The sequence below is a fragment of the Raphanus sativus genome, unplaced genomic scaffold, assembly GCF_000801105.2.
Source record: "Raphanus sativus cultivar WK10039 unplaced genomic scaffold, ASM80110v3 Scaffold0522, whole genome shotgun sequence".
Taxonomy (NCBI): Eukaryota; Viridiplantae; Streptophyta; class Magnoliopsida; order Brassicales; family Brassicaceae; genus Raphanus; species Raphanus sativus.
In genome coordinates this window covers 10,512-36,811 of record NW_026615840.1, presented here as the reverse complement: position 1 = coordinate 36,811, position 26,300 = coordinate 10,512, and the positions used below count along the sequence as shown (strand labels likewise).

Sequence of the window (26,300 nt, the reverse complement as noted above, 5' to 3'; positions counted from 1 at the left end):
GTGACTGAACTGTTCATTAGTTATGATAAAACAATAATATAATATCTTAATATTATAATATTAATTATTTTAATATTTTTAGATGATTTTTAACTTGAAACATGTACATCATAACAAAAATTATTTTTTTAGTTCTTAAATATTTATAATCGGTATATATAATTCTCAAATATTATGTGTACATATTTATTTTTAATTAATTGTTAATTGCAAAAAAAACCGTTAAAATTTTCAATAAAACCATTGGTTTATTTTTTTATTCATTAGCGATTGAAAAAAAAAGTTAAAGCTATGTTTCCCGGTTATTAGGTCCTCCATTAAAGTTGAAAAGTAAGAGAAAGCAAACAACTTTGTGAGGTTTGACTTAAACAACCCACCATAATGAAAAGGATTGTTATTTATTTATGGATCTAAAAGCGGCGACCCGAAAGCGATAGGTACTCTCTTTTTCTTTCTTTCTAAAAGTATCTCTAACCCTACTCCATAATTTACTCCAAATTGAGAAATGGAGTTGAAGTAAATTATGAAATGAAAAATAGAGTGATGACCAAAAAATAAAAGCATTAATATATTTATAGAGTAATGCTTTTATTTTTTGGTTATCACTCTATTTTCCACTCCATAATTTACTTTAACTCTATTTCTTAATTTGGAGTAAATTATGGAGTGGGATTGAAGATGCTCTAACAACGCTTTTTTATCCGTGTGATACAAACTTTAACCATTTTTAAGGCCGGTACTTGTTGATTTACGATTAAAACTGATACTGTAAATTCCAATCGTTGATTAGAATAATCAATAATGCCATATGTCACATGGCCGTTAGTCACCTAAGACTATAGATAACATTCCAATAATCAATAATCCCATATGTTACATGGCCGTGAGTCACCTCAGGCTATACCGTGGGTGACAGCCTGTATTATTAGGCCTTCCTGCTCCTTCAGGAGAAAAGAAATCCTGTGTTTCAGACCGCGAATGCGGTCCCGTAAAAGTTGCATCCTTCTGCCCACGACCTCCGGATCGAGAGCTGGAAAAGCAGAATCAAAAATAGCCAGTTGTTAGAGTAAGATGAATTCATAACACATTCCATCCCTTTTCTGGATTTATTGAAAATCTTAGACGAAAGGTATACAACTGTTTATTTACGAGAGAGGTCATACAACTGTTTATTTATGCTCAGACGTTAGTTTGATCTTTTACAAAAAAAAATCAATTTAGTGACTAGTCACCATTCTAAAATAGTACTTTTTCGTTTCAATGTTTCAATATAAGTGTCTTTTTAGTTAGCAAAAAAATATAAGTGTCTTGAATATTTGTACACACGAATTAAAAAAATTATTAATCTTTTTTACCTCTATTTAATGTAGTTTTTTGTTTACATTTTATTAATTAGTAAACTAAATATAAGGGCAAATTAATAATTTTGTATAAAATGTGCATTGGAAATGTAGAACATCACTTATATATAAAAAAATGGAAGGATTATCATTCGATCAATATTTAAAATTTCACCTTTTGTTGGTCCATATCCTTAAATTATTTTGGATTCAGCAATTTTCATCTGTGAATATTTTTTAAAATGACATAAATAACCAAATTAATTGTTTTATGTTTTAACTTTTAAGTTTACTCATATGCATCACCATACTATCTTGTAGAGTGGGGTAGCAGTACCGGTCCTGAAAAGAAGCCAAAGAAGCATTGGCTTCCGGCCTTCGATATTATTAACAAATATCGGCCTTATTTCAGTAGAATGTCTTTAGCACTGTGGTTTACTTGGCATTATATTGAGGTAAGGGGCTTAGGTTTTAACCATTTTGGCAGCCTATTTTTTCTAATTTGCTTCCAGCCTTCTTAAAGTCAAGACCGGTGCTGGGGGTAGTATAATTTATAAATATCTTAATCTTATTCAAGTAGACATCTCGTCATCTTCACGAATGAAGAGAATTATACCCATACAATGCTCCAACCACCTTTTTGTGAAATTGAAATCTTGTTTGGCGGTAGGTTGCCTAATATAGAATATTTGAAAGTCTATGGACTCATGACAATATACACATCAGGATACTTTTCTCTTCTCGGGCACATTATTTAGTCAAATATGGAGACGATCGTTACTTAGGATTCGAGCTGCTTTGCCTTTACGTTGTGAGCAGGGACGGCCTCAGCAAGAAGAAAAAGAAAAAGAAACATTCCGTTAATTGGGATAAAGAAAAAACATGAAAACACACCGAAACGCAATAAGATCGGCTTGGTAGTACCATTACCCTTAATTTTAAGTTACTTCCACAGGTTTGTAAGTTGTCATATATCCAAATTATCTTTTGCAAAAAGAAAAAAAAAATGTAAATTACTCTCTCTCGAATCCTCTTGAACGACCAACCAAACTTTTTTAGAAGCTATGCAGATATACGTTGGGCTTTGGGCCCATTAATACTTAGCCCATTAAAATATCTTCTCCTTGCATCAACACTCCCCTCAGCGAAGGAAGCCATTCTCGGATTCTTCCAGAATTTTCGAAATGCAGATATCGTCTCTCTCCATCATCCGCCACTCTTCTCCTTCCTTCCTCCGCCGCGCGGCGATTCACCACGGTGGATGCGGAGTTCGAATCGGAATCGGAATCGGAATCCGCCGCAGCTTCCATCATCTTCTCACGCTCTCAGCGAGACGAGACAACAACCCCGATGTCTCCAGAAAACCCCAGCCGAGCAAAAACATGCTCAGAGCGAAGCACAACATCGGCAAAGACCACTCCTCCTTAGCTCCGGTGCTCTCTCCCGACCACAATCCTTCGCTCCTGGCCTCTCAGGCCATCGGCACCGTCGCCACCGCTCAGGCGAACTTCATGCGCGTCGTCGTCAGTGAAGATCGTTCTTCCTCTTCGTCTAAGGAGGGAGTAGAGCTGCTTTGCGTGGTGAGAGCGGTGCTGAAGAAGATACGGAGGAGAGTTCTGGTTGGGGATAAGGTCCTCGTTGGATCTATCGATTGGGATGATGGGAGAGGGATGATCGAGAACGTGTTTCAGCGCCGCTCCGAGATCCTCGATCCTCCCGTGGCGAATGTTGATCACTTGCTCGTTCTCTTCTCGCTTGATCAGCCGAAGCTTGAGCCGTTCACGCTCACTAGGTTCTTGGTGGAAGCTGAGTCCACTGGGATTCCACTCACACTCGCCTTGAACAAATGTGAACTCATCACCGAAGAGGTAATGAGCCGATTGCTAGTTTAGATACTCACATGAAGAGCCATGATCTTGTTTCTTGTTTTGCAGGAATTGGAATCTTGGAAGATGAGACTGCGTGGATGGAACTACGAACCGTTCTTTTGCAGCGTGGGAACTAAAGAGGGACTTGACGCCATTGCGTTGGTCTTGAGGGATCAGACTTCTGTGATTGTTGGACCTAGTGGTGTTGGGAAGTCGAGTTTAATCAACGTATTGAGGACCAGTGGTGGCGTTCAAGACGATAATTGGTTTGAGCCTGTAAGGTTTCTTTTGTTTTCTACAGCTGAGCTTTGTTTTTACAACATCTTCATGAGTTGAACTTGGTTACATATATTCAGATAATAGGTAATAATAAGTGGTTTGAAGATCAGCGAGTTGGTGAAGTTTCAACTAGAAGTGGTAGAGGCAAACACACTACTCGAAATGTGTCTCTGCTGCCGATTACTGAAGGTGGTTATCTCGCCGATACTCCTGGATTTAACCAGCCTAGTTTACTGAAAGTGACCAAGCATTCACTTGCCTTGTGTTTTCCTGAGGTTTATGTTCATTTGCCTTTGTACCGTTTTTTTGGTCTGTGCTTGTTTCGCTTGTAGACTGATTGTGAAAGATGCTTCTGTCAACGCTTTTTTGCTTAGATAAGGAAAATGATAGAGGAAGAGAAATGTGGTTTCAAAGATTGCTTGCATATTGGGGAACCAGGATGTGTAGTGAAAGGAGAATGGGAAAGGTATCCTTACTACTTACAACTGCTTGATGAGATCAGAGTCAGGGAGGACTTTCAGCTTAGGACTTTTGGTACCAAAAGGGAAGGCGATGTTAGGTAAAAAAACTGTTTTGAGAAACCAACAGGTTTTTATTGTCAGAAAGCCTAAGTATGGTGGACTAATCATAGAATCATTTGAGACAGGTACAAAGTGGGAGGGATGGGTGTGAAACAAGCTGAACCGCGGTTACAGCCGAAGAAGCATAGGAGAGAGTCGAGGAAGAAGGTGAAACAGACAAGGATCAGTGAGCTAGACGAGTTCGAAGATGAAGAAAGCGACTGGGACATAGAGGACGACCCAATTGTCCAAGCCATTGAGAACGAGAAAGAGAGATGACAACGAGAAGATCCACCAAACCAATGTCTATTGTCACGAACAAGTAGTTTGTCTAAAGAAACGAAAGTAGCAAAGTAAATGAGAAAGTCCTGGTAAAAACTCGTAAGTTAATTAGAGAATTTGCAAAACAAAATAGATTTAATTGTCACTCGATTCTTTTTTGTTCTTTAATGCACATATCAGTAACATTTCCACTCTGTAATTTACTCCATTTATATAATAAATAGAATGAAAAATGAAGTTGTGAACAAAAAATAAAAATATTATTCTATATTTATAGAATAATATTTTTATTTTTTGTTCACAACTCCATTTTCCACTTAATTTACTCTATAAATGGAATAAATTATGGAATGGGTATGGATTACTCTATAAATGGAATAAATTATGGAATAGGTATGGAGATGCGGTTTCTAAGTCACTTTCTTAAGAGATCCAAGGCAAATATAAGCAGGTTTAAACTAAAGATAGTATCTGACATAACCAATGAAGGCAGAAGAAAGATTCTAGTAACAATGATTAATGATTCATAAGACCAACATTGAACTCTATCCATTGTCTTGACAGGGAATATGGAGAAAAGGGAACAAAATCTCGTTCAGAAACGCAAAAAGAAAAAACTGAAAATAAACGAAAGCTTAAGCACTTGATTTCTTCGACTTGGCTGCCAACTGGGTCTCCGGCTACAATAATAAAAAAAAAACAGAAACAAAAAAGAAAATTGAGAATCACTCTTGTTAAGACACAACATCGTGAGATTAAAACAGAGTATAACTCTAATTACCTCTTTCTTGACAGACTCTTCCTTCTCTGACAAAATCAACTCAATGTGGCATGGGTTGGACATGTAAGCTGCAAATCAAGAAAAGAACCAATAAGTCCATCATACAAGAGACCAATGTTAAGCCAATTACAAAATATCAAAAAAAAACTTACGGTTGATTCTTCCATGAGCACGGTAAGTCCTTCTCCTCTGTTTCGCAGCCTGGTTAACTTGGATGTGCGAAATGAAGAGCGCATCAACATCCAAACCTTTCACTTCAGCATTGCTCTCAGCGTTCTTGAGCAAATCAAGAACAAACTGAGCAGATTTAGCAGGCCAACGTCCTTGACCATTGGAGTGCCTGTTTTTAGCTTGAGCAGTCCTTCCAACACCTCTGCAGAAACGGGTGAAAGGAATAGCCTGCTTGTGAGCTATCACATCCTCAAGGTACCTCTTGGCCTTGAGCAATGGTAGCTTCCTGATAGCGTGCGCTGTTTCCCGAGTGTTCTGTTTCAAATATAATACACAGCAACGTAAGAACAAATCAACACAGATGAGAGGTAAAAGGTAAATAAAATGTGGCAACATTTACTGAACACTAATCACCAATATTCTACACAGACTCAATGTACCATCATGTACTGAACCTTTTAGTTATTAAGAAAATGAAACTTAGATTCACCCAATCACGATGACCAATTTAATCTCCCTGAAGTATACGTGAGATCTGTAAAATAGCTACAGACCTCTGCTTTTTCTCAATCAGGTTTCATTAACTAAGAACGAATACTATTCGCCTAATCGAAATATAAAAGACACAGGAGAATGTTAAAACGAGCTGTACCTTGAAGTGAACCCTAAGATCGGAACCTCTAGCCTTGCATGCTGCAAATATAAAAAAAAAATGTCATTTACATAAATAAATTACAAAATGACACAAACGGTACTGAGAAAGTTTTGTTTTTGAAGAAGGCTTACACTTGGTCTGGTTGTCTGGTTCTTGCGAGTACTTCACCTGCGAAGACGGACAGAAAAAAAATGATAATCAGAAGGGTGATTCTAGTTTAAATCCGAGAGAGAGATGATGTGAGAGGCTTAAGCAAGTTACCATGGCTGCGGCTATCAAAAGAATCGGCTGCAGAAGAGATTTGGTGAAGTAGCTGTGAAGAGACTTTATATGAGTTAACTGGCATAAACCCTTGTGGCGAAGCCCTAGTTGATATGGGCCTGGTTTGTCTCTACAAAACAATTTTATGGGCTTTTCAGAAATTGCCCGTTAATATTTAATAGATTTGGGCTATTCTTTCTCCTCTTCCTCCTATTTACTTTTTACTAACTTTTTAACAACATACTGACTCCTTCCTCACTTGTGCTCCTTAAAGGTAATTAGATTTCACGGTAATATATTTTGAGTTAAAGACATATGAATGTTCGCTGGTATTATTAGTTTGCAGTTTGTTGATATGTATAATGGGTTTATAATTGATCATAGAATTGAGTTCGGAATTTGGTACGAATTCTCAAACATAGCTTTTTTTTCTCAAACATAGCTTTAACTCTTACAATATGTCGATTGTCATCTAATTGAGACTGAGTACGACTATTTGAAATTTATAAGTTATCTAATAAATAGTTATTTTATTATATTTATCTATGGTCATTTATATAGCGTATACCATATCTTAGTGTAATTTAAGAATATAATATATATATAATTTTGTTGTTAATAGAAATTTATACATAATTTCATACATTCTATATGAAAATCTTACTAATTTGAGTATTGATATATCCATATATACTATTAGTTTTCAAGAGTTCTTGTGTGGATAGCTTCAGAGATTCTTAACATTAATTTTTGATTATCTAATGAAGTAAAAAGAAAAGGAAAAATAAACCGAGCGAGCTCTCAAGGAAACACACGACTTTTAATCTCAAAGCTCTGACAGATGTGGTTATCGGGGTGCTTCCTCTCAGTGTGGTTATCGGGTGCTTCCTCTCAACAATACCACCAACACTCAAGCTAACGATGAGCTCTCCCTCTCTAGTCTATTTACTTCTAGCTACGTGATAACTGATAAGAGATAACGATGCTGTTGAATTTGGATGACGTAATTATCTATACGGAATTATCTTTGTACGATAACACACACGACAGTAGTGCGCATAAAGGTGATTTTTAGGTTTCACTATCTTGTGTTGCAAGGGAAAAAACAATAGAAACACTTGTCAAAAAAATATATAATACATCATTGACTTTGGTCTTGTATGGTAAGAAAAGAGAGAGAAAAAACAATACAAAAAAGCTGAGGGAAGAACACGATCTTGAGATTTTTGGCTTCAACGCATCCTCGAGAGAGAAGCTTCGACATTACGCATCATTGTTGGAAAAGTGAACAGCTCGGATTCCATGAAAAAGTTGACATGGTCTTCAACCGTGGGATAGCGACGCTGAGCAGGACGTTGTTTTTTTGAAACTTTCTCCACCTGAACAAATCTCTTGGGAGGGTCTTGTAGTTGCTTCTGGTCTTTGTCGACGTGATCACTCGTGCAATCAGTAGTATAACGAACACGTGCCTCACAAGACAACAAAGAGGACGTCATCAAGAGGAACACGATGATGAATCTAATGGATTTAGAGACCTTAGCCATCGTTGACGAATTGAAAGAGACAGAAGTTGATTAAGGTTTAGGATTTCTTTTGTGGTGTAAGACGAAAAATTAGTTTGTGTATGCGTTTGTTATATATAGCCCTTGGGTTAGGTTAGTAGAAGATTCAGATAATGATTTCGTGATTTGAGTAAAAACCGACCTTTTATCCTTTTTATGTTATTAAGTGAAAGCCGACTTTATTTACAGTTTTTATTTCCTTTTTTCTCCTTTCTTTAATTAACAATTCTCCAACTTAAAATCCAAATCAAAACCTGAGCCAAGATCGCATCATTGTTTCAAATCTCTTGAGTTATTGAGCTTACTTGCACAGAAAGTTAACTAACCTAATTTTCTTCCATGACAAAACGTTGTCAGACGGTTTAATTGTTACTGGAGACTACATGTTACTAAAATCATAAATATCACATGTATAAATAAATAAGAAAAACATTGAACTCTATGTCCCCTCCGTGCTAAGAAGGGGTTATTATTATTCTACAAGGAAAAGAAAAACAAAATGGAAGACTAGAAGGAGTAAGTAGAAAGAAAGCTACTGTAGGCAATGACATCGGACCATCCAGGGAACAAACTTTTCAAATGTCTAGTTTCTTCATCAAGGCGTTGATCAAGAACAGCTATATCTACTCTCAACTTTTCTTCGCTATTAGCCTGCCATAATCAACCTTGGATTCAGTACCGAGTACCTAACACTAAAGAGATTTTACAACATAAAACTTGGTGTTATACCTCTAACCAGAAGATCCACTTCTCGCTGCTGTTGCCACTCAGTCTCAATATGTAAGAGGGAGGACCACCCGATGGGAGCTCAGGGGCTGCAGTGGCAAAGACCATATTGGTTTTTACTGTTTCTTTTAGTAAATGGACTGGAAAGAGAGAAAAAGGGAGAGGGTTCTGACCTGGAGGTTTGCCATCTGCAAAAGACCATCCTGATAGTGGCCCCGTTACATTCAGAACCGAGACCCAGATCTCTTCTAACGAGCTGCAAATAGAATATGGTGATAGTGAATAGCAAAACAAGATCCAACAAAAGTTTCTTTTTCGATTCTTTTAATTCAACTAACCCCAGAGAGAGTTCCAGATGAACCCTACGAGTTCCATTATCAAATGTTGTTGGCGGTTTATGAGTTTTTAAGTGCGGTAAGTGGCTATATCGTTCCAAAATCTTGTTGGCTTTGGCAGGGAACCTCCCGTTTGTTGTTACTAAACAGGAAATAGGGAAAAGTGCCTGCAGATACCAAACAACTCTTTACTCCAAATTGAAGAAAAGACTTGCTATCTTGTCTACTACATAATGAATGGAGGAGCTGAGTCTAACTAACGTACCAGCCAAGCTTCTTGAGGAGACACTTCAGCGTTTCCCAATGAAAAAGAAGGGCCAGCATGAAGTGCTTCTGCCACCTCCGGAGCCTGCTTAAAAATGAACTCCATCGAATTTGAATCAATGACAGCTAAATCGTAACTTGAGCCTGTGATTTCATTTCCACCTACAAAGGCACATTTAAAGCATTTACTTCAATTCAGTAAAAGAACGTTACATCCAACGAAAACGCAAAAAAAAAGGATAGGGAAGGCTACCCGAAGAGAAGAACGTATGTTGCAGTATAACTCTCTTCGGTGCATCTTTGCTGTAAGGAAAGAGCTGTGATGATACCGCCAACATAACCACAGTGAAGTGCAGCAAGAATTTCAAGATGGAAGCTTTGGCTAGCCAACGACCACAAATTGGTATTATTGGGCCCACACACAAGCCTGTGACAATTCCAATGACTGCAGCTACTGCTACATCTGCAAGATAAAAACCTGCAAAGCGAGATCGTGTACAGAAATTATCTTAGCAATGGCTTGCAATTGCAACAGGCGTTCTCAAATGCCGTGAAACGATTAGCTGAAACCAGAGATGCTTTCAGAAAACTAACCATAAGGTGGTGGAACTGCTCCCATCATTCCTGTCTTCTCAATCAGAAGTAGAGCAAGAATACCACTAAAATAGACAGAATACAGTAGGCATGGAACAAGGGCTATCACATAAAACATGGGAGACCTGGATGAGATGAACTTTTATCATACAACAGTTTAAAAGAAAGATATGTCGTCTAAGAAACATATACCGATAAGAATTATCAGAGGTGGAAATCAAAGCTGCTGTTTAAATCAAATTTATGGACATATATATCTATTGGCTAAAGAACTCTTGTCCTATGCCCCAGAAAAAAATCAAGTTAAGTTTTAGTCTCAACGTCACAAAAGTTAGATAATGCAGGGTACAACACTCATAATTCACTGAAAGACTAGAAGACTTACTTGATTGAATCATGACCATAGGACTTGACAGATAAACAGAAAGCAATCCACCCCAGTAGCATAGAAATGCAGATTACAAATGTCAAGAATCCTCCATTTAATCCAGCGAAGAAATATGCCTGAAAACGTTTTACCAGTTAGTCATGGATCAGAGTAGCAAATAACAAAATTTTGAGGTAAGGTGTAAACTAAACTGATCAAACAAAATTCCCTACCGAAGTAAAAAAAGCGTAGAACCCAAATGCTCCCCAAAACCTCGCTGCATTAGATGTTTCCTACAAAGTCATAGATAAAAAATCATTTTCTAGTAATAGACAGAGATGAGAATGAGCCAAGAGGAAGAATAAGGACTTTACAACTTTCATAATCTTCTTAGATGAAACACCTTGACAATGTGAGACACGATCAGAGATAGTACTTGGAAGTAAAAGACCAAAAAATGAGCAGGGGATGAACATCAAGAAAGCTAAGTACAAATGAGCAAACCTGCATTTCCACAACAAGTATAGTAAGTCTCACTACCAATAAAATCTCAACAGTTTCCCCACCTTTATTTAGCATTAAACAAAATGTGGAACAACGTAAAAAGGTATATAAGACCAACCAGCTCATGGGATAAGCAAAGAACAATCTGATGACGGAAAAGAGAACTGGGAATATGACACCAAGTAAAATGCCAGCGGTATGATGTATAACTCCTATCAGGCAACGATTAAAAATGTTTAATCTCCAAAACATCTCGCAAGGGGGAAAGAGTACATGATAACAAAACAGATTCAGAAAATAAACGACTGCAATTTTTTTACCTTTCAAAAAAGCCCAGTAGATTGATAACAAAGGGTGTATCCCAGGGTCCCGGATATACAAGAAGAAAGGAGCAAAAAAGAACAACGCAGCTGGAATGTTGTGAAGTACCATGGCAACTCTTCTTGGATAATACACCTGATAGATTTCATGATTTCAGCTTGCCAAGAGACTGTAAACAAGCTATGAAAAAATGATGAACGGAGTCATAAGCACCTACCATGAACAGTGTCAAGTAATCAAAGAAAACAGCTCTTTCAACCATGTCCCTATTAGCATCCATGTCAAGCGACTTTCTTTCACTAGCAACCTTCAGCTTAGAAGAACTCGTGAAGGCTTTAAGTACACTGATTAAGTTTTCTCCACGTGCTTGCATGCTTCCAGGTCTGGTTTAAAGATAGTCTGTGAAACGAGGGGTACTAAATAATAAACAATAGTAAGGAAAAGTACAACCATAATTATATATACCAAAATGATGCATACAATATTCTGTCAACTGTATCAAAGGAAGTATGGTAGTAGTAACCGCCTCGAATAAAGATAATGTCTAGCCCGGGAATGTCACCATAATCTTCTGCAAACATTCTGTAATCGGTGTCTCCGGGAATTACAGGGAAAACATCCTGGTGAATTTCACAGAACAATTTACATCAGTAATACAGATGAACAAGAAAGAGCATATGTGTTTGAGCGTCCATGTCTATCATAGATCGAACGAGCGGGAGAGAAAGAGACCTGTGCAGAACTCTGCGCCATTGGATAGGCTGCTGCTTGAGAGTAGACATTAGAAGGCCACGATCCAGGTCCTGATTGGCAGACCAGATCTGCCAACCATCAACATCAAGTCAAATGGACGAGCAATTAGCACATAAATAAGCCTGATACACATTTTTCCTAGTGTCTAAAGGATAACGAATGTGTATGCATGAATTTCTAGAGACAGGATGCTGTAAGAGAAGTTTTTATACATGTCTAAGACAGTGGTCTAGACACATGTTTAAAGATAAGCTATTCTGTTTGAGTCATCAGAAAAGCGGAAGAGAAGATCAAACTTAACAGCATCATTTTCATGTAGAGGAATAGATTAGCAGGGAAAGGAACTTGTCATAAGTAAAAAAGTTTTATTCATTTATACTTTGACAGACGTGTCTTAAGGAATACTCATAGAACATAGGTCAGAGCTTACCAACACCCCCTGTCCCAGAAGCTTCCACGTTTACAAAAGCTCCAATGGTGTCTTTCAACTTATGCTGCGTCATGAAGCCGTGTGAGCCCTAAACACACGACAAATAGCCACACCACCATGTAAAGTATTAAGCTTATTTTCATCACCTTGACTATACTATAAACCTCAATCCTATTTACCAAATTAAAAAAAAACAATCCATGTGAAATAGTACTAAGCACTATAAATGTGTTACCAGCATAAAAAGCTCTTCAGCACCGTTGAAGAGAAAAATTACAGGTTGCGGCGGGGCCCAACCTGAATCCACTACCAGTCTAGCTACTTCAAGTAGTGATGCTGCAAATAGAAAGAGAAAAAAAAAACACAAAACCATGATATAGTGGCTTAGAAGGAAAATCTAGAGAAATGTACCAAACGCACCTACACATGACCCACAGTCACCAGCTCCAGGGGAGTTGACAGGACTGTCATAATGCGCATTCATCAATACAGATGCATCCCTGTCATGAGAATGCATCGACGAAATACTGCAAGTAAAAGAAAATTGGTCAAATGCTTTTAGCATTAATAAGTAGGGACACAACCATTCAATGATGCAGACGATTGATGACTGAATAAAGTAACACAAACGAGGAAGGCCTAAAGTCTCCTGAACAATAAAATACAAACCAGGAAGTCTAACACAAGAAGAATACATTGGGGGTTAAGAAAAGAATTACCGCATAAGTATATTAGTATGGTTTCTGTAACCAAGTGAAATGCTGTGGCCAAGAAACATCATGCTAAAGGAGCCATCCACCTGCGTCTCCTCCACCTCAACCCTACCACAAGCAACAAGCATTCATTCTTCAGCTCAGATCAACAACAAGGAACATTCTTTTTGATATGCTGAAAAAAAACAATTAATATACTATTGATTGAGTGCATGTGAAGTGACAAATCTCAGCGTTCATTAAAACAACTCGTGAAGCCACTTTTTCTCTGTTTCGGTCAAATAAAAAAAGTGAACCTTAGATTAGGACCAGCTCTCTCCTTGACCATCTCTAGCTGAGATTTTATATACGTTGCAGCTTCTCTAAGCCCAGGTCGTCCCTCCTACAAAACCAATTACAAAACCAATTAAGGATTATCATCAGAAGAAAATAAGTTTTTTTTTTTAATATATTTTTTGCTAAAATTTGGAGAAGAAAAGGAGTTGTTAACGGAGATAGACGAAAACGACGCCGAATCACCTGACGACCGTCGATCTCCTCGGCCAAGACGCGGATGTGTTGGACGGCTCTGGCTTCGGAGAACCGATCAAGAGGCGCGTCGAGTGGGAGCGGGGAGATGTGTTTCATATGGAGGACGCAGTAAGCAATCGCCGCCATTAGAGTGTAGAGGAAAGCGATTGAGAAGAGGAACTTGAAACCCTTGGCGTCTCCAGAGCTCAGCCTCCTCCAAAACAACGCCATCATCACTGTGAATCTCGAAAAAACACACGATGGATCAAGCAAGTTCCGTATTATGTGTTGGTGAAACGGAAACGGAATGCGAGGTAGAATGTGTTTTTCGTGGGGTCCGAAATGTCTTACTTTTAAAATGTTTTTTAATCAAGTTACGTAATTATTCTTAGGGAAATTGAAGCCTATAACCATGAAAAAAATCATAATTGGCAGACTAGCTATTTAACCTAACGATTCTATACACCCCGTTATATTTCCATATTAATACGGTATTATCCCTCCATGAAACCGGCTGAACCTGATAAAAAGAATAATTAAAAAATTTATTATCAACCTCACAAAAGCAAATCGTGACTTATAGAGAGGTTCACATTTTCTCCTTTTCACTTTTTCTGGTAATTTCCTTGAGGCTAAAGGTCTCCAGCTCCGATCTGCTCCAACGCCTTGCATCTGTATGCAATCGAAAGTTTCTCCATCTCATCCGTCTTCCGCGTTATGGATTCAGCGGCCAGTAGTAACACACCCTTCCTCTCCAATTTCACCAAATCGATTCTTCTCAGATATTTGTAAGTCCCGTAAGTTCTCGGTGTTTTTTCCGTCGATATCATCGTTCCGTTGCATACCATCGGTCCCGTTACGGAATTAATCCTTCTCATCGGCCTTTTGAAATTTGATTTGGGGTTCGGATTTTCCTGGGTTGTGTGAGGGTTCCTTTAATTTGAATTGTCTTTGTATCGGTGCTGGAAATTAGGTAGTATAGTAATTTAGGGAAAAATATGTGGAATATCACGGCTTACAAATGCTCACTAAGTAGACATAGTATGATATTTATAATCTTCCATTTGAAATGAAATAGTATTCGTATCCAATTGAACTATTCCACTGAGTATAGTTTTACTTGCTATTCTGCTTTGCTTGGTTGGCATTTCCTTGTTTGCACAACAGTTGGTCACCGAGAAGGACTTCGAACTCTAGTGGCTCTTCGTGGGGAAATCAATTCGTTATGCTATGCAATTTGCTTGCTTTCGTACATAACATGAAATCCGTTTGATCTATTCTACTCGAAATATTGGAATGCCCGATTTTGTTTATTTATACCATTCCATCTGAGATCCATTCCGCTGATTTGCTCTTCGTCTTATGAGTGCAGGTTTGGCATGGAAGACGGTCTTCTATGTAGATTGTTTGAGACAGGATATAAGTCCACTAGAAAAAATGGTTAACAACTATTTCAACCTCCGTTGGATCGAAGTGTTCAAGAGTGCATTGAAGGATGAGGATTTGGAGATGTTGGATGCGTCACAGTTTGGTCAAGTATTGCAGATGGGGGACTATACCTTCTCCACCACTCGTATTTTTATTATATTGTCTACATTTCCCAATGTCAATTCCATATGTGTGAGGATGAATGTAATTACATGACTCCGTAATTCAAGGAGAGTTTAATTTATGAAAGATTTGGGTTGCCACAAAAACCCACCACGTCACTTACTTTAGGATTTACAACTGGTAACTTGTTAAGTAAAGGGATAGAACCGGATAAAATATGACAAAAAGACAGACATTGAATTACGTCAAAATCATTGTTACTGGCTTAATTTGTCTCTCAAATATGGCTAGTTGGCCAATAAGCCCTTATTCTTATCTCTGAATTTAATTTTCTAGAGATGTTAGTATTACTATTAAGTTATTTTTCAATTAGTAGAGATTTTCTTCTTTTTGTGTAAGTAATTAGTAAAGATTCTGATTGGTATAGTTGTTTTTCTAAGGTTTTTAAATGGATTATCTCTAGACTATTTTATCGGATGTCCCCTCTAGACTATTAAAGTAGGTGAGACCGTCAGGAATTTAAAATTTGCATGTGTATCGACACATGTCACTATGAAAGTGAAATTGTTGTGTTTTTTTCTGACTTTTTAGTACAATGAAATTGCCGATTGTATTTAGCTACTTCTTTCTATTTTAGGGGTGCATAAAAGTACTATAGTCCGAAAATTAAAAAACTGGGCTATGTGGCCCAACTTAATTTTCTTAAAGATAGCCCACATAAAAATATAATAACAGTAACAGTTTTTATCAATGTTTTAAAAGTTAGTTATGGTTAAAAATTATTTAAAAAATCGGTTATAGTTAAAATGATTATTTTAACATTCGACTTAAGAACTTTATGCTATCTATAGAACGCATAATTACCACCTAATATTTTTTCAACATTGGTTTTTCTATGTAGCTCTGTTTTCAATGCCTTTTTTGATATACATCATCTCGTCTTATCACATATCAAATCAAGCTTGAGCAAGTCTATTCTGATTAACTACACCCACATGAAAGATATGTGATGTTAATTTCTATATCAACTTTAAACAGCAAGCACCATTTGCTTCTTTCTGAGATTTCAAACTCAAATATTTCAGCGACACACGTCTTCCCACACAACTTTTACATTATTAGTTAATTATTAGTATAGTAAATCGAACACACTTTGTCAATTTCTCAGTTACAAATTCGTAAGAGCCTGAAACCAGCTATCCAAAAGTTTAAAATACTCCAAATGATTGGGCTGATGTGATCCAGTTTTCCCGCACAAAAGCAAAACATCTCAGAACCAATATATGTTTCCTTATTTTTCATGTGTTTTGCATGTATATATGGTAAGAACAACACAACGTATTGATCAACAACACCAATCACAGTATAGAAACAGAGGTTTTGACAGGAGTTCTTAGCTCTCACTCTCTCCTAATATCCCTCATACACCTCACAAGATGCATAATCCTATCTCAATATAACCTCTCTTCTATATATACTCTTAGTCTTTCTTCACAAGTCTACTAATTGCATCTTCTCTTCTTCTTTTCATGCATGAGCCAGCTTAGCACTTCCCTTTCAAGAGGTCTATCACAAAATCATGTGAGCATATTAATATCCCACCTTGGAAGATCCAGCTTGTGTTTGTCCTCAAACTGAAATGATAGAACTTATACAAAAAGACAACTTCAGCAATTAATATAGAGCTCATTATCATTGGTTTCTTAAATTGGCTAAGTTACATACTCTTATTTTGTTAAATGGATTTATATAGTTTTTCAATGTATGTATATTACAAATTATTATGGGTGCACTTAAAAGTTAGTGAAACATATTAATTTTAAAAGATATTTTGGAGGCACATGAACCAGCTTCGCCTTTGGCTTCGACCCACATATGAATCCTCACCTCATTCACTAGACCATAAAATATGAACTAAAGAGTTGGAAACATTAATGTTGATAAATTAATGAGTAAGTTACTTACAGTGCCTTCACATGTAAATTCACTCCACCACTGATCAGAACTTCTCCATGAATCGTATTGTTAGGAACCTCATTTCTCTACGACCAGTCAAAACATTCATAGATGGGGCCAAGAAATTCTTTGTGAAAGGTTTTAAAACATTTCTTACAAGGTGAATCAGCTGAGGCGAGAAACTTGCAAACTTTCATTAGTGAGAATTGATTGTTTGTTTGATCAGTAATTTTTGTAGTCCATTTCTTTTGTTAATGACTGAGCCATCTGCACTTTCAGTCGCAAATTCGTAAATAAACTAAGGATAAATTGTATTTACTAGTTACGGCATACTTTACCAACCAATTAGTTTTGTACTGTACTTAATTTTTATACATTTTCCATAACATGTACGTAATAACAGTAAAAACGACATGGTTAATTGATAGAAAAATGTCACGCGACACAAAAGTAAGTCTGTGACATTGGCATTGCTTAATTATATCGGCAAAGTAAGTGTTAGGGGCTGATTTAAAAAAATTCATAAAGTTGAGATACTTTTCCTCAATAATTTAAAAAAACAATACTTCCAAATTTCGAGACCCCTGGTGTGGGGTCCGCTCAGAGCAACTGATTTGGGTAGCGCTTGTGCGTGACTGCTTTAGCCTATAGGACGTTAGATGAAATCGGTCTATATTACCCCTACTATCTTCGTGTAATACCAAACTTGCCCCTAGATATTTTTCTTCTCCTATAAACTTCAGTACTCTCACTCTACCTTTTCCCATTTCAATTTATTTTTCGAATTTTTCTCTTCTCTTTCTATCTCTGAGTTTACTAGCGGAAACGAATCTTCTTCTCCCACTCTCGAAAATGGTGAGTAGAAGACGCCGATCATCGATTTATCTTTTAGCCAGGTCTAGCTTTCGCTTCGTTCTAGTTCTCGAATCTGATCTCGCGTTTCCTTTTTTTTTCCTTCTTCCCTCAGGTAATGGCTCAGAAGCTGAAGGAAGCTGAGATCACCGAACAGGACTCGCTCCTTCTGGTAAGCAAAACCGCCTTCGCCGAGAGCTTTCGTTTCCGTTTCTTATGGATTCGCCAAAGTTTCTCGTTCCTTACTTGTGGTTTTCGAAGTTTTACTGATCTCGATCAGTTCGCGTTAATCATCTAAGATGAGAAGATATGTGATGGATTTTCGTTCGCTTGATTTTGTTGATAATTTCTCGTTGCTTGCTACCTCTTGATTTCGGCCAGATTAATCTGGATTTGGATCACGTATACTGTTTAGAGATTGATTTCGTACCTTGATTTACGTTTCAAGTCATTGCGATACCATTCTGAGGTTTGCTTGTTTTCTTCGTTACTGACGCCGTTGTGTTGGTGTTGGTTTTGTTGGTACAGACTAGGAATCTGCTTCGTATTGCTATCTTCAACATCAGCTACATCAGGGGACTCTTTCCCGAGAACTACTTCAATGATAAATCGGTTCCTGCTTTAGGTAACAAGCTAATAATCTGAGATCTCTTTTGCAATTTCTGTAAGTATAAAGAGTAGTAACTGGATGATGATTTTTTGAAACAGATATGAAGATTAAGAAGCTGTTGCCTATAGATCCTGAATCACGCCGATTGATTGACTGGATGGAGAAAGGTTTTCGTATTCTAATGATGTTAGAATCTTTACGCTTCCTTTTTAACTGTTTTTGACTGATTGTCTGTGTTCTCATCACTGGATCTAGGTGTCTACGATGCGCTGCAGAAGAAGTATTTGAAGACGCTCATGTTCTGCATATGTGAATCCGTAGAGGGTCCGATGATTGAGGAATACTCATGTAAGTTCTGGCGAGATGGTTGATTAGCTTGTTTAAAAAGTGTGGTTTGCTGTTGGATTATACGATTGAATGATTGATAGCTCTCACAACTTTCTCCTTTATTATATTTGAATCATCCGTTGTTGATTTTGATGAAGAGCCTGTGTAACTGCAGTCAATTTCAGCTATTCGGATTCTGATAGCCAAGAAGTCAGGATGGACATCAGTCGTACTGGGACTAAGAAACGTGGAGGGACTTTTAACTCCACTGCTGACATTACCCAAAACCAAATGAGGTTTGCACTGTTAAGATACTTTTGAGGTCTAAATGGTTTCGTCTTGCCTAACATGCTTTGTTATTTTCATGATTGTGCTGAAATCAGGAGTTCAGCTTGCAAAATGGTCCGCACACTAGTTCAGTTGATGAGGACCCTCGACAAAATGCCAGACAAGGTGATGAATATTTTAACTATCCTTCAGGAGTATTCCATTTACATAGGTTTTCAAATTGCTGATGACAGAGTTTACTCTTTTTTTGTTTCTGCTCCAGCGCACCATTGTGATGAAGCTTATGTACTACGATGATGTGACGGTATGGTTTTAGCATTCATAAATTTGATAAATATTGGTGATATTATTATTATTGTCATGCAGTTTGTGTAGAGCCTCTCTAGTGTAATGACCCTGCCATATTAAAACTGATAACTAGCAATAAACTCTGGGCTTGTGAAGTGCTACTTTAGTTATTAAGACTGACATCTGTCACTTTAATCTTTTTGCAGCCACCAGATTACGAGCCACCTTTCTTCAGAGGCTGTACAGAAGAAGAAGCTCAGCATGTCTGGACGAAGGATCCTCTGAGAATGGAAGTTGGTAATGTTAACAGCAAACATCTCGTGTTAACGCTTAAGGTAATGTGATTAAAAAATATGTAACTCGCTAGAAATATATCTCGTCTTATGATGTCTACTCATTGTGGATGATCTGTGCAGGTCAAGAGCGTTCTTGATCCTTGTGAGGATGAAAATGATGACATGCAAGATGATGGAAAGAGTACAGGACCTAATTCTGTACATGATGACCAGCCTTCTGATTCAGATAGCGAGGTTAACAAAGTCATTTATCTGCTTTTAACTCAGTCTTTGCATCCTATGTTGTCTGCCTAAAACGTAATCTGTTTTTTTTTTGTTGTTTCCAGATCAGTCAAACAAAAGAAACTCAATTCCTTCTGGCGCCAGTAGGTAATGATAACTTACAACAAATCTTTGTATTATGTGACAGTCTATTTAAGTTTTGCACTAACTAAGTAAACCTGATAATTTAACAGAGAAACAAGACGATGATGATGGAGAGGTTGATGAAGGTGAACTACTATAAAAATATTAGCACAAAAACATGACTTTACTGAATAGTAAAAGCTTCCTCTAATTTCACCTACCTATGGGATGTTTCAAGATGACACACAGGATCCGGTTGAGTCTCAACAGCAGCTAGCAAGGGTGAAGGACTGGATCATTTCCCGCCACCTCAATACTCTGGAGCTCACAGATGTCCTTTCAAACTTCCCCGATATCTCAATAGTAATGGGTTTTTCCTCTTCCTTTCCACCTTATAAAGTGTTACTAAGCTCTTGCATATTAGTTTTCTGCCGTTCTAAGCCTCTCTATTTTATTATTCCAGGCTCTGACTGAAGGTAAATAAAAGTTCGATGAAAGTCACTACCAAAAAGGACACTTGAAGCATCTAATGATGATGGAATCTACAGCTTTCTATAATTACTATATACTGTGAAGTGTGAACAGTCTAGCGTCCTCCACTAACAATTACAACCTGATTTTCAGAAATCGTGGATCAGCTGGAGAAAGAAGGTGTTCTTTCAAAAACAGGGAAGGACACGTACATTATAACCAGAGATAAGGTATACAATTGATCCTATCCTACTGATTTCATGTTCATTCTCTTTGATATTTTATTTATCTTGACCATCAGCTAACCCCAAAATATAACCAGGCACAATGGAGCGAATTTAACTTTGTGAAAGATGAAGCTGATGGTAAAACTGCTCCAAAGGACGAGAAATCTATAGCTCCTAAAGACTACATGTACATGAAAGTGAGAGACTCTGACTTCTTACTCTATGTTTAATGTACAGGCAGAAAGGATAGCTAAATAAAAATGGTCTTGAGATCCATCATTAACACCCTTTTTTGTTAGGCGCTGTACCATTCTCTTCCAATGCAATATGTGACCGTTACAAAGCTTCACAACATGTTGGATGGTGAAGCCAACCAGACACAAGTTCGTAAGCTAATTGACCGAATGATCCAAGAGGGCTACGTGGAGGATTCTAGCAACCGCAGGCTAGGTTTGCTGTCTCAGTTCAGACCCTTCTCTTTTAAGTTTTGTTGGTCGTAAGGCATTGTCACTGATGAAATTTGTATATACAGGGAAGCGTGTAATTCACTCAGCTTTTACCGAGAATAAGCTAAATGAAGTCAGAAAAGTTCTTGCCACAGATGATGATATGGTAATTCTTCAGACTGTTGAATAAATCCTTGGAAAAGCTTTCTAATGAGAATTGTTTCACAGGATGTGGATGTAGACGAAACTGTAAACAAGACCAACGGCCAAGATGCCAAACTAACCCCAGGTATATTCTTTTCCGTCCCTAGCTTTTAGCTGTGTTAACCGGTCTTGATGTGAACACAAAAACGTTTTTGAAAACACGCAGATGTATCTACACGCGGAGGCATCCACTCCATTGGATCAGACATGACACGCACGAAAGGAAGATCTGGGATGCAGCAGAACGGATCGGTTCTAAGTGAACAGACCATCTCTAAAGCTAATAACAACACTCCAGTGAGCAGCAACGCACAGGTTGAAATCACACCACTTCTTAATAAACATATCCTTTGTGACTCTTGATATGTGTACCTAATCTGGTAATTGTGGCTCAGCCTGTGGCTTCGAGGGAGAGTTTTGCTGTAAAAGGAATGGGTGCTAAAATCTTCAAGGACGCTAACTCAGACGGTAGCCAAGCCTCACAAGACAGGCGTTACAGGAAAACTAGCATGGTATCTTAATACAGAACCACAGAGTCTTTTATGTTCTCAACTTAAAAGTGATAATTTTGAAACTAATATGCTCTTTTGGATTTTGGTTATCAGGTGAGAGAGCCTATCCTGCAGTACTCGAAGCGCCAGAAATCTCAGGCTAATTGATGATGGTACCACAGTCTCAGACACGAAAGCCACCATACTCAGTGGCTATGATAGTATCTTCTACCAATTCCCATAATCCATAATAAACTCTCCTGATACACTCGCTTTATTCCCATGCTTAAGTATTATTATCTTTGTTACTTGTGGCACGAGACTTGATGCATCACTTGCTTTATTGGTTACATTGGTTTTATGATATTCCGTCTGCCTCTTGCTTTATCGTCTCTTTATTGTTGCAGACTATTTTCATGCTTCTTTTCCCTTTGAGAATATATTGCATTAAACGCAAACATGTTAATTGTGGATTACTTACACTAGTAAATCATTTTGGCTTTTGTAAAATTTTCCGCCATTGTTCCTCATTTGATAACCACTAATTCTAAACCTAAAAAGTATACGATCACCAGTCTATCGGAGGCATACACTTGAGGTTTATGTCGCAGCTGAACATCCAATCCAAGAGAGAAACATCCACACATGAAAGAAACTTAAAAATAGTCTTATTCAGATATCGATTGAAACATTCGTGAATTGGTTGCCTTTGGAGAGTTTGGGTTGGTTACTTGTGTATATAATTTGATCAGGCCCTCTCATTGTGGCAGAACTTGGTCTTGTAGCAAGTGTTTCGTTTCTTAGTGTGATGCGTTTGTTTATGTACTACTAGTAAACCAAGGAGTACTATTTGAGTAACAAAATTATACATGACATGAAAAAAAACTCCTCACATTTCAGAAAGTATATTCATATTCAAAGATGCAAATGGAGAATCAAAACAACTTTACTAAGAAACAATGAGAGTATACTCCTCTCTCATTTGTAAACAAGTCTACAGTGATTATTATTGAGTTTGTACCACGCTTCAAAACACCTGAAAGAAAAAAGCAACGAAGGGAGTACAATCGGGAACTGAAACAGAGACATATGCATCTATCCAGACATCATCACAACACATCTTCTGCCTGCAACAGACGAAACAAATGGATCAACAATGAGTTCCTTTTGGTAAGGAGCTGAAACTTAAATATATAAGAAGAAAGACTGCAGATTCTAAGCACATATGCTAAGAAGAACAGATGTACAAACTCCTGGAATAAAAAATATACACCACTCCACGCCACAATGTGGATATACTACTGAACCTTATACATTTACAGAAGTATCAAAACTCAAGATATTTATATCAAAGCGCAAACACTAATAGTTCACTCTTAGAACCCATTTCATCTTAACACAAAAAGCTAAACCATATATAGACCATTGCAGCTACTTGACCCATATTAAAAGTAGTATATACTAGTGACGATTTAGATAAAGCTCACCATTAAATGATTAGTTTGAGGAAGAAGGGTGGTCCTGAAGGAGATCATCATAAGGGTCCCTACGACCAGCAACCTGACTGATCTGAGGATCCCAACGAAGCTGAGCGTTGTGACGCTCAAAAGTCCAGAAACCATAAGGACGAATAGGCAAAGCCCACATCTCCTTAATCTTCTTGCACCTCTCGTGCATCTCATATATGTGCTCCCTCGCTTTCCTGTCTCTCACCTCCGGATCCTCCATCAACCTCAGCACCAGATTCTCCGCAAACTCCATTATGAAACCCATCTCCTTCCCAAAAAATCACTGCGACTGAAAATAAAAAAACAAATTTTCTCAAGAATTGATTCCCCCAGTTTAGATCTAGGCTAAGTTTCAATGAACCTTAGGGTGCATCAATCTCGTTACTTGATACGATGTATTTGGGATAGGGACAAACCCTTTGAGATATAGGAGACTTACGATTAGATACGGAACAGGAAAATCGCAGAAGCTCTTTGTTTGGTCTTAGAGAACTTTTGAACAAGACAGAGGTCCAGAGCATGTGATGAAGAAAACATAAATCTGATTAAGACGGAAACTGCGTGTTGTTTGCTACTTTGAAACGAGGAAACAAGACGTTTTTTTGTCTGCCAAAAAACGCCACGCGGTTTATGTCTCTTTTAACGCAATGCCGTAACCGTGATCACATTTTTGCCGAGCCGATTCAACTCCGGTATATGCTCCTTGCCCACACAGTTGACCATTTTCTCTTGTCAACAAACTTTTAATATTTTAGAGCCCAATGGGTAGTGTTACTGTGTTACAAAAAAATATGAAGCCTTAATGGGTAGAACATGCAGATTCAAACAATCTATACTATAATGAGGGAGTTGCATCACTCCTGATGCGCCACGTCAACATCACTCTTAAAAAAAAACTTTACGATTGGGCTTAAGCTTTGTAATGTTTTTAATGGGCTTTTCTTTTCAATCGTGATCCTTCGTCGTCTGAAACGACTCATCTTACGGCGTGTTCTTAGGCTTTCCTTCCTTCTTCCAGATCCTTCGTCATCTGAATGGATTCATCTTCCGGCATAAACATCCATTGATTAAACGCCTCCTCTTCATGTAACGTCTTCTCAAACATCCTATATATAGAGGTCGTCTATGGTGAGTTCTCTTTTGCCTTCTAACTTTTCACCCACAACTTTTCCTAACAGCAACGGCCGTCGCCTCTTCCACTTTTGACTCTCTTCGCCTCCGCAGAACTGCTCAATCCGTTGTTGGTCACCTCATCTGCTTTTGGGATTCCCGGAACATCAACAAGAACGGAGAGTTCATGGGGATAACGATTCTGCTCCTCGATGAATTGGTGAGGATTGTTTAGATTTTATTTATATCTTTTCTTTTGCAAAGAATAAAGCTTTACGTTTCTTTATATTTGATAACTTCCAAATATATGATCTTTTATTTTACTGCAGGACTCTGTGATTTACGGGTTGGATTGTTTAGATTTTAATTTTTTTTTTTGTTATTCTGTGATTTTGTAACTGCTAACTGGTTAAGAATAACAGTCATATCGTGATGTTTTATTTGAATACAGATGGAAAAAAAAATCAAGGTGGTTATTGAGATCAAGCAACGAAATGTGGCTGAGGAAAATCGGTAAACACAGGAGCTTTTAAAGGATAGGTAAACTATATTTTCTTCCGTGAATTATTAGGGTGTTTTAAGAGTTTTTGAGCCATCACCAACATTTGTTATTTTCACCTTTTGTAAGGGAGCAAGCTTTGCAAGATCAGTTAATGCAAGCAAAAGACAGTGTCTCCACTATGCAAAAATTGCATGAGTTAGCACAGAGCCAACTTTTTGAACTCCGTGTTCAATCAGGTTGTTCATTGACCCTTAATATTGTGAACCAGTTATGTGCTTTCACACGTTAAGCGTCCTATTAATTATTGTGAAATGTTTTTTCACATATTAATTGTTTTCCGGATTCTAATGTTATGATAAGCGGCTACTGCAAATCTAAAGAGATCAATAAAACTTTATAGATTCTTGATATAATGATTGTTTTCTTCATGTTACAGGTTAGTCATTCTGAGAATTTTAAGAGATTCACTTGGAAGAACGTCCTAAACTGCTCTGGGAGGTTGTTGGTTTGTCTATGAGTTATGTTATAGACATCGAGAAGGTGTTAGAAATGATACATTTTTCTAAAAGTAAGAGTCACTTGCAAAACAGAAGGCAAGAGTGTAAGCTTGGACCAATCTTAAACTTTCCAAAGGACTCGAGCTGTTATTTTCGCTCACCTTACGACAAAGAAGGCTTATGGGTTCTTCTACCGGATTCAAACAACATATGGTACTTTCAGAAGGTTAGCTCCATGGATGAATCTGAAGCTATGCACACTTCTTCAAGTGCTATTAGTTTGACAATGAAAAGTTTAGGAGCCAGGTTGAGGCAAAGAACAAGGAAGTTAGAGAAGGTTAAAAGCCTATCCAGATTGGTAATGGGGAAATGCTTAAAACCTGCAGAAGGTACTAAATTTGACTTGCTTATGATGAGTTCTGCCTAAGAGATGCTTGGATCAGTTGTGATGAAAGGACATTACTGAAAGTTGAGTATTTGAAAAGAAGAAGCGTTTGGAGGGTGAGGTCGCAGAAGAAGGTGTGGAGGAGGAAGAAGATGATAATCTATAGAATTATGTAAGCAAATATAGTGAAGACACGTCAAACACTTTGCCCTGGTGTTTGTTCTTCTTTTACTGTAGATTCTGCCTCTAAATTTTACACAGTCAAACACTTTACCCTTTTATTTGTTTTTCTGCTGATTCCATAGATGTTAATCTCTAACTTTTTAAAAGATTAAATAACTAATTTAGTTAAACCAGTTCTAAATAATAAAGAAAAATGTTATTTTCACATAGCCTCGCACACTCACACGTGAGCATTGCTTCTTCTTCCTGCTGCCAAGTCAGCCGGTACTTTATGCCTTCTCAATTCTTTTTTTTGTTGACTAATGCCTTCTCAATTCTTCATATTGATTCATTTGACGTATATTTAAAGAAAATTTCAGTGATTAAGTAAAATATAGGGTTCCAAATCGACCACCTTCCACAAGCTTCCTATGGTGTAAAGAAAATATGAAGAAACCAATAACATCAGTTGACACATGACTGTTATGCAAACTTCTTTATATTTTGG

At 37.6% G+C, this 26,300-nt stretch overlaps 5 protein-coding genes, 1 long non-coding RNA gene and 1 other non-coding gene across 8 annotated transcripts; 3 read left to right on the top strand and 4 right to left on the bottom strand.

The window, feature by feature from the left end:
- The first annotated feature begins 2,474 nt into the window (after positions 1 to 2,474).
- Positions 2,475 to 4,491, top strand: LOC108832728 (small ribosomal subunit biogenesis GTPase RsgA 1, mitochondrial). The gene is made up of 5 exons (XM_018606180.2): positions 2,475 to 3,208; positions 3,275 to 3,484; positions 3,565 to 3,762; positions 3,862 to 4,046; positions 4,134 to 4,491. The coding sequence occupies exons 1-5, from the start codon at positions 2,525 to 2,527 to the stop codon at positions 4,324 to 4,326; spliced, it is 1,470 nt and encodes a 489-aa protein (XP_018461682.1). The 5' UTR covers positions 2,475 to 2,524; the 3' UTR covers positions 4,327 to 4,491.
- Positions 4,492 to 4,828: 337 nt separating this feature from the next.
- LOC108832727 (60S ribosomal protein L17-2) lies at positions 4,829 to 6,272 on the bottom strand. The gene is made up of 6 exons (XM_018606179.2): positions 6,198 to 6,272; positions 6,068 to 6,104; positions 5,934 to 5,974; positions 5,263 to 5,596; positions 5,111 to 5,178; positions 4,829 to 5,009 (listed from the first exon to the last, which is right to left on the bottom strand). The coding sequence occupies exons 1-6, from the start codon at positions 6,198 to 6,200 to the stop codon at positions 4,965 to 4,967; spliced, it is 528 nt and encodes a 175-aa protein (XP_018461681.1). The 5' UTR covers positions 6,201 to 6,272; the 3' UTR covers positions 4,829 to 4,964.
- LOC130502366 (small nucleolar RNA snoR74) lies at positions 5,714 to 5,847 on the bottom strand. The gene has a single exon (XR_008940232.1). It is a non-coding gene; the product is annotated as a small nucleolar RNA snoR74 (small nucleolar RNA).
- Positions 6,273 to 8,076: 1,804 nt separating the features above from the next.
- Positions 8,077 to 13,592, bottom strand: LOC108832726 (uncharacterized). Its single transcript, XM_018606178.2, has 21 exons — positions 13,286 to 13,592; positions 13,063 to 13,148; positions 12,773 to 12,874; positions 12,474 to 12,580; positions 12,289 to 12,389; positions 12,054 to 12,141; positions 11,603 to 11,691; positions 11,351 to 11,490; positions 11,088 to 11,253; positions 10,870 to 11,005; positions 10,668 to 10,761; positions 10,420 to 10,549; positions 10,279 to 10,338; positions 10,064 to 10,182; positions 9,679 to 9,803; positions 9,338 to 9,562; positions 9,086 to 9,246; positions 8,824 to 8,987; positions 8,659 to 8,741; positions 8,489 to 8,574; positions 8,077 to 8,410 (listed from the first exon to the last, which is right to left on the bottom strand). The coding sequence occupies exons 1-21, from the start codon at positions 13,508 to 13,510 to the stop codon at positions 8,267 to 8,269; spliced, it is 2,631 nt and encodes an 876-aa protein (XP_018461680.1). The 5' UTR covers positions 13,511 to 13,592; the 3' UTR covers positions 8,077 to 8,266.
- A 3,963-nt stretch (positions 13,593 to 17,555) lies between these two features.
- Positions 17,556 to 22,007, top strand: LOC108832731 (meiosis-specific protein ASY1). Its single transcript, XM_018606181.2, has 22 exons — positions 17,556 to 17,638; positions 17,751 to 17,807; positions 18,164 to 18,260; positions 18,344 to 18,412; positions 18,501 to 18,593; positions 18,748 to 18,868; positions 18,956 to 19,025; positions 19,123 to 19,164; positions 19,355 to 19,483; positions 19,565 to 19,678; positions 19,771 to 19,813; positions 19,900 to 19,935; positions 20,028 to 20,152; positions 20,253 to 20,265; positions 20,414 to 20,490; positions 20,583 to 20,684; positions 20,787 to 20,937; positions 21,020 to 21,099; positions 21,162 to 21,222; positions 21,304 to 21,452; positions 21,533 to 21,649; positions 21,743 to 22,007. Exons 1-22 carry the CDS (start codon positions 17,636 to 17,638, stop codon positions 21,794 to 21,796), a joined length of 1,803 nt encoding a protein of 600 aa, XP_018461683.1. The 5' UTR covers positions 17,556 to 17,635; the 3' UTR covers positions 21,797 to 22,007.
- Positions 22,008 to 22,843: 836 nt separating this feature from the next.
- Positions 22,844 to 23,734, bottom strand: LOC108832729 (uncharacterized). Of its 2 annotated transcripts, none has more exons than XM_056997154.1 (3): positions 23,498 to 23,637; positions 23,116 to 23,425; positions 22,844 to 22,935 (listed from the first exon to the last, which is right to left on the bottom strand). In XM_056997154.1, the coding sequence occupies exon 2, from the start codon at positions 23,399 to 23,401 to the stop codon at positions 23,126 to 23,128; it is 276 nt and encodes a 91-aa protein (XP_056853134.1). In that variant the 5' UTR covers positions 23,402 to 23,425; positions 23,498 to 23,637; the 3' UTR covers positions 22,844 to 22,935; positions 23,116 to 23,125. The 2 variants fall into 2 exon arrangements, with proteins under 2 accessions (XP_056853134.1, XP_056853133.1); XM_056997153.1 differs by having other exon boundaries at positions 22,850 to 22,935; positions 23,576 to 23,734.
- Positions 23,735 to 23,978: 244 nt separating this feature from the next.
- On the top strand, positions 23,979 to 26,016 carry LOC130502365 (uncharacterized). Its single transcript, XR_008940231.1, has 5 exons — positions 23,979 to 24,264; positions 24,361 to 24,466; positions 24,698 to 24,786; positions 24,875 to 24,984; positions 25,185 to 26,016. It is a non-coding gene; the product is annotated as an uncharacterized LOC130502365 (long non-coding RNA).
- The last annotated feature ends 284 nt before the right edge of the window (positions 26,017 to 26,300 follow it).

Coding starts and splice junctions, on each gene's coding strand:
- LOC108832729 (XM_056997153.1), bottom strand. CDS start 23,401: ATGGGTTTCATAATGGAGTTTGCGGAGAATCTGGTGCTGAGGTTGATG.
- LOC108832727 (XM_018606179.2), bottom strand. Junction 5,597..5,933: donor ATCTTAGGGTTCACTTCAAG/GTACAGCTCGTT, acceptor TATTTGAAACAG/AACACTCGGGAAACAGCGCA. Junction 5,179..5,262: donor TGCTCATGGAAGAATCAACC/GTAAGTTTTTTT, acceptor CTTGATTTGCAG/CTTACATGTCCAACCCATGC.
- LOC108832728 (XM_018606180.2), top strand. CDS start 2,525: ATGCAGATATCGTCTCTCTCCATCATCCGCCACTCTTCTCCTTCCTTC. Junction 3,209..3,274: donor GTGAACTCATCACCGAAGAG/GTAATGAGCCGA, acceptor CTTGTTTTGCAG/GAATTGGAATCTTGGAAGAT. Junction 3,763..3,861: donor TTGCCTTGTGTTTTCCTGAG/GTTTATGTTCAT, acceptor TTTTTTGCTTAG/ATAAGGAAAATGATAGAGGA.
- LOC108832731 (XM_018606181.2), top strand. Junction 19,026..19,122: donor TCGACAAAATGCCAGACAAG/GTGATGAATATT, acceptor TTTCTGCTCCAG/CGCACCATTGTGATGAAGCT. Junction 21,650..21,742: donor GTTACAGGAAAACTAGCATG/GTATCTTAATAC, acceptor TTTGGTTATCAG/GTGAGAGAGCCTATCCTGCA.
- LOC108832726 (XM_018606178.2), bottom strand. CDS start 13,510: ATGATGGCGTTGTTTTGGAGGAGGCTGAGCTCTGGAGACGCCAAGGGT. Junction 13,149..13,285: donor AGGAGATCGACGGTCGTCAG/GTGATTCGGCGT, acceptor TTGGTTTTGTAG/GAGGGACGACCTGGGCTTAG. Junction 8,575..8,658: donor TGCAGATGGCAAACCTCCAG/GTCAGAACCCTC, acceptor TTGCCACTGCAG/CCCCTGAGCTCCCATCGGGT.